Source organism: Physella acuta, unplaced genomic scaffold, assembly GCF_028476545.2.
Source record: "Physella acuta isolate Inbredline_101_S28 unplaced genomic scaffold, ASM2847654v3 ptg001024l, whole genome shotgun sequence".
Classification (NCBI taxonomy): domain Eukaryota; kingdom Metazoa; phylum Mollusca; class Gastropoda; family Physidae; genus Physella; species Physella acuta.
In genome coordinates this window covers 87,501-95,531 of record NW_026732541.1, presented here as the reverse complement: position 1 = coordinate 95,531, position 8,031 = coordinate 87,501, and the positions used below count along the sequence as shown (strand labels likewise).

Sequence of the window (8,031 nt, the reverse complement as noted above, 5' to 3'; positions counted from 1 at the left end):
ATATATATATATATATATATATATATATATATATATATAGGCCTATATATATATATATATATATATATATATATATATATATATATATATATATATATATATATATATATATATATATATATATATATATGAAAAATTAGGGCTACACTTACCTGAATACAACATTAAACCATTACAGTTACAGTAGCTGTGTGTGTGTCAAATACGAAAATAGCTGATTAAAAGCAATTCAAACAAAACTTAAATAAAAAATCATTTTATGTTGTTTTTTTTCAGCTTCATGAAAGGTAATCCTCTGCAATGTAGTTGTGATTTATTTAGAGCAAAAAATCGTCTCGCTGCTGCCTTTAGTCCTCAGAAGATAACAGACGCTTTGTTTGAGGTGTATTGTATAAGTGGAAGCGAGTATAAACTCACAGAGGCACCAGAAAGTGTTTTTCAAAGATGTTCAGGTAGTTAAAAAAAGTTTTCACTTTTATGCATGTTAAATGATATTAAGATAAAGTACTTCTATTATATGGGACGGAGTGGTCTAGCTGTAGAGAGCTGGACTGCTAACCCGTAAGTCTGGAGTTCGAATCCGGGTTCAAGTCAGTAGACCGTCCCTGAGTCCACGCAACTCTGTTGGGTACCTAACTCATGTTAGGGAAAGTAAAGGTGGCTGGGCATAGTGCTGACCACATTATCTCTTCATATGCCGAGGTCACAGAAACAAGTGAACTCTACGTCACTTGCCCCATAGACCGTCAGGTTTGAAAGGGAAACTATTTTACTTGACTTCTATTATATACTAGACTACCCGTTATGATTGGACAACTGTGGGTTTCGGGGGTCATCCTTAAAGGAAGTCACGTTTAAATGACTGTTTAGAACCAGGATTCGAACTTGAGTCCCTTAGATAACGTAAATATATCTGAAATCCTTTTTAGCCTTTTTTTTTTTTAAATTACAGATCAGCGCCCCGGATATGTTGATTGTCGTAAATGTGACGATGCAAAAACCTACTATGCATATTCGCATTGTAAAAAAGAGCGTTGCAATAATCAAACAGTGAGCTTCATTTTTCTTTTTAGGCTCGTTTTCAAATGCTTCAGAATGAGGAGTAATGAGCAGAGGCGTAGCGACCCTTCCCGGCGCCCGGGGACAAACTTTCGATTTGCACCACCATCCCCCCTCAAACTTTTCATTTGCACCCCCCTCAAACTTTCAATTTGGCGCCCCCCCCTGAGGTCGGCGCCCGGGGACATATGCCCCCCCCCGCCCACCTTTGCTACGCCTCTGGTAATGAGGGATTATTTTTTTTTTTTTGGGCGGGTGGGGGCAATGGGTTTTGTGAGGAGCGTATGTATGAAAACTCGAAGAAATTTGTTCTGAAATGTTTATGTCAAAAATTGTCCAGTTTATTTCTGTTATTAAACAATTTGGTGGGCTGAAGTGTAGTAAGTAACACGTTCATTAAACATGTTCAGACAAACGATACATACACACAAACTGTGATCGTAAAGATGCACAAACAGAAAAAAATGCGCAATGGAAAAATGCGCACAAATATGTGAGTAAATGAATTTATTAAGATTTAATGCGACCACTTAAAGACGTTAGCAATTAATACATTTCTGTATATTGAAGCATAACAAAACATTTTTTCTTCAAGAAATATGACAAAATTAAAGTGTTTTAGTATAGTTTGAATTTGCGCATTTTTCTGTTTGCGCATTTTTCCGCTGCGCATTTTACCGTTTGCGTATTTTTCTGTGAGCATAAAACATACACATATATTTCGATTGTATTTTTTTAATTAAAATAAAAGACGGGGGTAAAATGCACATAAATTAAGACTAATGTAAAAAATTGCAGTTAAAGGACAATCAAAAATATATAATCCTAATACAATAAATTTTTACATGTATTGCTAGGGTAATTATTATATTTCTCAAAGTCTTTATTCTTGATTTAGTAGATACAAAAATGTAACATACTTTCCTATTTAAAAAGGTTTATTTTACAGGCAGCATGTCAGTTTAGTTTTACACAGAACGATAAAGGCCTTTCGATAAGTTCCTTCTGTGGAGAAGTCGAGACGTGCTATGAGGAGAAGGTGAACACACATGCCAGTTGCGAGAAAGATGCATCTAACGTCAGCTGTGTTTTCTGTTGCTTGGATTCAGATTGTATTGACAAAGCTATCCAGGGTACGATGAAGACGAGTGACACTTTGATGTCGTTGATAGGATGTGATTAAATATTTTATTTTCAGCCCAACAAATGCATTGGACCAATTGTCGTGAAAAGTGATTCCAAACTGTAGTTGCCAATATTTTTCGCTTGCCGTATTTTTTAAAGTATTTTTTTAAGCTTAGATTAATTCTATATTTTTCAAACCACTTTTCAAGCTAATAAGCCCTACTAGATATAATTGATGTTTTTGTTTTGTTTTTTTTAAACAAGAATGTTTATTATAATGTTACATTTTATTGTTATCAAAGACAATTTTGTGGACTATACAATTGATGTGATTTACAACAAAAATGGCCGATTTACTAACGAGATGAAAGAAAAATCATCAGGTTTTTATCAAACAGAGGAGGACAGAGTTGCTGCTGCAGTAAGTGTGGTCGATGTGGTAGAGATTGTGGTCGATGTGGTAGAGATTTATTTTTATGTGTTTTAGTTTTACAAGTGACAATATAAAGGTAAGTGACTGTTTCGTTGTAAAACCAAAACACATAAAAACGGACATGAAATATGACAGTAAGTGTGGTCTATGTGATACAAATTTATTTCATTGTGTTTTAATTTTACAAGTGACAATATGAAGGTAAGTGTGGTCTGAGGTGTACAGATTTCTTTCCATGTTTTTTTTTTGTTTTTACAAGTGACCATATAAAGGTAAGTTTGATCTATTTGGCACAGGTATATTTTAATGTTTCTACTTTTTCCAAGTGAGCTATTGGCCGTACTATGGATTATGGCAGTAAGGCCGGTCTGTGTTGTAAAATTTATTTTGATGTGTTTGAGTTTTACAAGGATCCAGTCGCTTATGACATAATATTATTTGTCGAATAGATTTAAAAACATGATTTTTTTTTATAGTAACTTACATTAGTGATGTAATATTAAATAACATACCCTTCACGTAGGTTTATTGCTTCTTCTTTCACACAAACCTCATTCCACTTTATATTTAACTATATTTGTTCTTTTTTATAAGATAACACCGATGATTACATCATTACCTGGTGGTGTCGATGTGTTCATTCGACGTTTTGAGTAAGTATTTCTTGGATAGTAGGTCCAGACCCATGTATATATATATATATATATATATATATATATATATATATATATATATATATATATATATATGTAATATATATATATATATATATATATATATATATATATATATATATATATATATATATATGTAAATATATACATTGGGAGAAATATATCAGTATCTCTTATTTTTTATTTTAATGCACTCGAAAGGAATTCCTTCAGACTAACTTAGCAGTAATTATCCTAACTAACCTTTCAGAGAAATTCCCGGAGCGAAGGATGAACACCACGTACGCCTAAAACTCAAAGTATCAGTTCTAAGTTCTACAAGCTTCGATACTGTGCTCAATGCCATACGACATAACATTACGTCACATTTCCTGACTCCTGGCAATTGGTTTTCCACGGAAATGATCGATACTGATTCAGTAGAAGTCATCGGTAAATATGTGTTCAATTTTCACATCAAAATAACTAAACATTTGTGTTAAGTTGACTGCAAAATGGATTGCCAATCAAATGAACAGTTTCAAATAAGATTAAAAAATAGACATGTCTTCTTCATTGCCTTTTTTTTCGGTGGGGGTGGGGGGTAATGGGGGGGGTACAAAATAAACATTCATAGCAGACGTTGTTAACACATTTAAACTGGCCATAAAACGAAAGAGACAAATCCTTAAATACGTCAGCATTAATATCTGTATATAGTTTGTGTCGAATTAATTCATTAACGGCCACTTTTTGGTTTCATTTACGCACAACTTTAGCGGCTGTTTATCACTAGACTATTCACATTTTTTTGTGTTGAAGTTACGAGTAGACTTTTTTTTTTAGAGGAAAAGCATTTAAGAAAATGTGTGTTACTTTTAGTAAGCTTTGTAAATAAATGCATGTCTAGTTCTTAAGACAAATTTAGTTTTTTAACACTATGAAATAATTTGTAAATTTGTAAAGTATGGAAAATAAAACATTACAAAATGTTTTTATGTAAAATGTCCTCAACTCGTAGACCCTAGGGTGTGCTACAACTCTACAACGATTGAACAATCCCAGACTGTATTATGGCTTGAGGCTCTTCAAGGGGAGACAAGAAATGTAATAGTACAAACTGCCCATTCGTCTTTTATTCTAACAAGGACTTGGTATGGGTCAGCTTATTTGAATTATTTCTTGATCGAAACATTATGTTTTCCAAAAATATAAATGTATAAAAAGTAACGATAAAAATAAATTATATTTATATTAATTTTGTAATCTGTTTTAAAACATTAATATTTAAAAATGTGTTCACCTACATATTAAAATTTGCCTCATCCCTCTTCGTTTTACTTGACTTTACGATTGGAATTTGTTTTCCCCAAAGTATCTCAGATGATGATGATGCGGCTATGTGGGGAGTAGTTGGCAGTGAAAAACGTACGTACATTTCTTTACTTTTTAACGAAAGAAAGGGGAACAACAGTTTCTTAACATTTTATGTTGTTGTTTTTGTTTGTTTCAACTGTAACATATATGCAAAATAATTATGTTATTAATAAGCTCTGTGATAATCAAAATTGAATACATTTTATTTGAATAAGTAATAGTTTGGGTTGTATTTTTTTAACAATATAAAATGCCGTAAGTAAAATACAAAATTGATACAGAATAAAAATGACTGTATTTTGTTTATCGTATGTGTTTAGTAGTATATTGCACAAAAGGTTGTAATGTATACTAAACAAAGATGGTGTACAGTAGATTTCGTGTTATTGTGTTATTAAATAGAAGTAAGGAGTAGAACGATTTAAAATCTTATAATATTAGATTTCGGAACATTTTAAAATGTTGACCAATTCTGAAATTCAAAATTTAAGAAGAATAAAGATATTGCTATACACAAATTAAAATAATTTTTCTGAACCTATCTGTACTTTCATTGAAAGTAATAAATTTACTGCAACTGATATTTTTTGCATTAAATTTAAAAAAATATGTGGTATGTTAGTGCAATTTAATTTTATTTTCCAACTGCTGTAAATCCTTACTCGAACATAGAATAAGCTTCATGCACTGAAAACTATGACGATTTTAAAATATTTACCCTAGTTTCTCCATTTTCGACAACGTGTAAACAAACAGTAATTTTTATTGAACACCAAAATCCACCAGATATGTATTAGATTCTATCTAATTATATGTTTCCTTCACTGGCAACTTTAAAGTTGTTCACGGATTTGTCGCAATTAAACGCAATAAGACATGTAATTAACATTTTATTTTAAAAAAAACCTTTGAAATTGCTTATCGGTTGTTTTCCAGATTTTACGTGTGCCTTATTTCAAATATTTTAGCTGTAAAAATGTTAAGCACTTTGTAAACCTCAGCGAAAGCACAGTATATTTTCTGGGCGTCCGTGGTATTTATGATTATTAAATGGAATACTTTTCAAAATAAATAACCAGTCGGTATGAGCAAACAAAATATTTTTACATTTTTTGTCGTTTTGTACTTACATTAATTTAACACAAGTGGATACACTTTTAAAATTTGTAAAAATATTTCAGCTATAACACGCACTACACTAAATATTTCTTTGAACACGCCTGCAGTTTAATGTATATTGCTTCATTATACTTCAGTTTGAAAAATGTATTTTTTTTTGTTCAAATGTACGTCGGAAATATTTTAATAGTTGGTTTTCAAATAAGTCATTACTATTTTTAAGAACTGCTAATACAAGCGGATGTAAATACATAAAACAACAATTTTACATTTAATTTTATAATGCTTGTAGTCATTTAGTTTTTTTGATGATTTGTTGTTAACCCTCATAGTAACTAATGCTTAGTTAATTTTCCACATAAAAATATATATTATTCGTTTAATTTGAAAGTTTAATTAAATTAAAAGGTGCTTTTAGAATACTTTTATGTTTTGATTTCAAATATTTATTTACTATTTATCAGGGACAGCAAATGCAGGTACATTTGTTCACAAACCATTTTATACTTTGACTTACTTGACTTAGTCCTCTTTGCTCCTTATGGAACATAGGGCCTCCACCATTTCCTTTCGTTTGGTCTGGTCTCCGGCTATTAATTTTGCTATTTTATATTTTAATTTTTATTTTATTTTAAATAGTTGTTTTTAAGTTACTCTGCATTTTGAGTGTTAACCTTATGTGCGCATGTTCAAATACATATCAATTAGATTTAAAATAAAAACAAAAAGTAAAATAAATATATACATATTTTTAGGTAGTTTAGTATTGAAAGATAACATTTTTCAAAAGCAGAACGAACCACTATAAAAAATAAATACTTGAAAAATAAATTTTTACATTTCCTATTTTATTAAACGTTTTTCTCTACTAGGCATCATAATACAAATTTTCAATATGTACATTAGTTTGGGCTTAATGGTTGTTTTTTTTTTTCACTAAGCCTCAGTAAATCTTTACACAGATGGAGGGTCTGTTTTTTTTTCATCGCGATCCATCCCCTCTCCCGTGCAAGTTTTATATATTGTAATTGTTACAAAAATATGGTTCAGTACCATAATTTTCCATGTTGGCCAAAATCAAATATGGATTTTTTGTTTTCCTCTACTTATTTAGTTACAAGTCGGAGAGCAGTTGCTTACTTGTTTTGGGCTTCAATAAAAGCTTTGAAAACTCTGTCAATAACAGCTTATTACCATAGCGTAGGAGAAAGTTATGTTGAAGTAAGCTACTTTCAATATCCCCTGCTTATAAAACAGAAATAAGTAAGTACGTATGTCAACACACACACACACAACACACACACCTACCTATATATATATATATATATATATATATATATATATATATATATATATATATATATATATATATATATATATATATATATATTTGTATATATATATTTGTATATATATATATATATATATATATATATATATATATATATATATATATATATATATATATATATAGGGATATTAATTCATGTAAATATCAATCAGGAAATAAGATATAATGCATATATTTCCTCCGACTCCCCCTCATCAATGCCACGCCAATCACCACCATTCCACACCCTCTTCGACGTTATGGAAAACATTTATTTTAAATAAAGTTACTTCAACTACTACTATTGTTCGCATCCCCCCCCCCGTTGTTCCAACAGTCCAAGCCTCCACCCCCCCCCCCCCCATATACCAAATGTTTGAAAGAAACCCTAAAAAGCAGCCTACCCATTTTTGTAATAAAATAATTATTGTTCTCATCATTTCTTCTTAGATTGTACATTATTACCAGCATAAACAGTTATTTAAGCATGTTTTTGTGGAGAAACTTACTTCAAGCAACGCACATAGGCTACAGAGATGGTAAGTTCAAAGTTATTTTATCTAAATAAATAATTCAATAACGTTTAGGATAATAGTAGGGATACGAAAACGTGTAGTAAAGGGATGTTTTGATAGGAATGGAAATTTTAAAAATGAAAGCGGCAGGATAGGGATAATTACAGGGAAAGGGATGCGGATAATATGGAGCTGGATTTGGACAATGATAAGGATAGATATGATGTAGTATGTATTCATCAACTTAAATTAAAATGCATGTTGATTTTCGTTCGTTTTTTACTTTCTCGTATATACGTAGTATAGAGAAAGTATTGTAATCGTGCAAAAAAAAATCGAGATTTTTACAAATCTCGACGTTTTACACCTCACTGATACGGAAAAACATAATTTTGCAATCTTGTCCGTATGTCTGTGTGT

General features: G+C 30.8%; 1 protein-coding gene and 1 long non-coding RNA gene across 2 annotated transcripts in view; both read left to right on the top strand.

Moving 5' to 3' along the window:
* Nucleotides 1–326: 326 nt before the first annotated feature.
* On the top strand, nucleotides 327–2,163 carry LOC131954740 (uncharacterized). The gene is made up of 3 exons (XR_009388792.1): nucleotides 327–452; nucleotides 953–1,050; nucleotides 2,009–2,163. It is a non-coding gene; the product is annotated as an uncharacterized LOC131954740 (long non-coding RNA).
* Nucleotides 2,164–2,548: 385 nt separating this feature from the next.
* LOC131954743 (uncharacterized) overlaps nucleotides 2,549–8,031 on the top strand; it is a 23,416-nt gene continuing 17,933 nt past the window's right edge. The window contains exons 1-4 of the mRNA XM_059318489.1: nucleotides 2,549–2,605; nucleotides 3,212–3,270; nucleotides 3,542–3,723; nucleotides 4,292–4,430. Coding sequence (XP_059174472.1) covers nucleotides 2,549–2,605; nucleotides 3,212–3,270; nucleotides 3,542–3,723; nucleotides 4,292–4,430 — 437 coding nt within the window. The remainder of the gene's footprint in view (nucleotides 2,606–3,211; nucleotides 3,271–3,541; nucleotides 3,724–4,291; nucleotides 4,431–8,031) is intronic.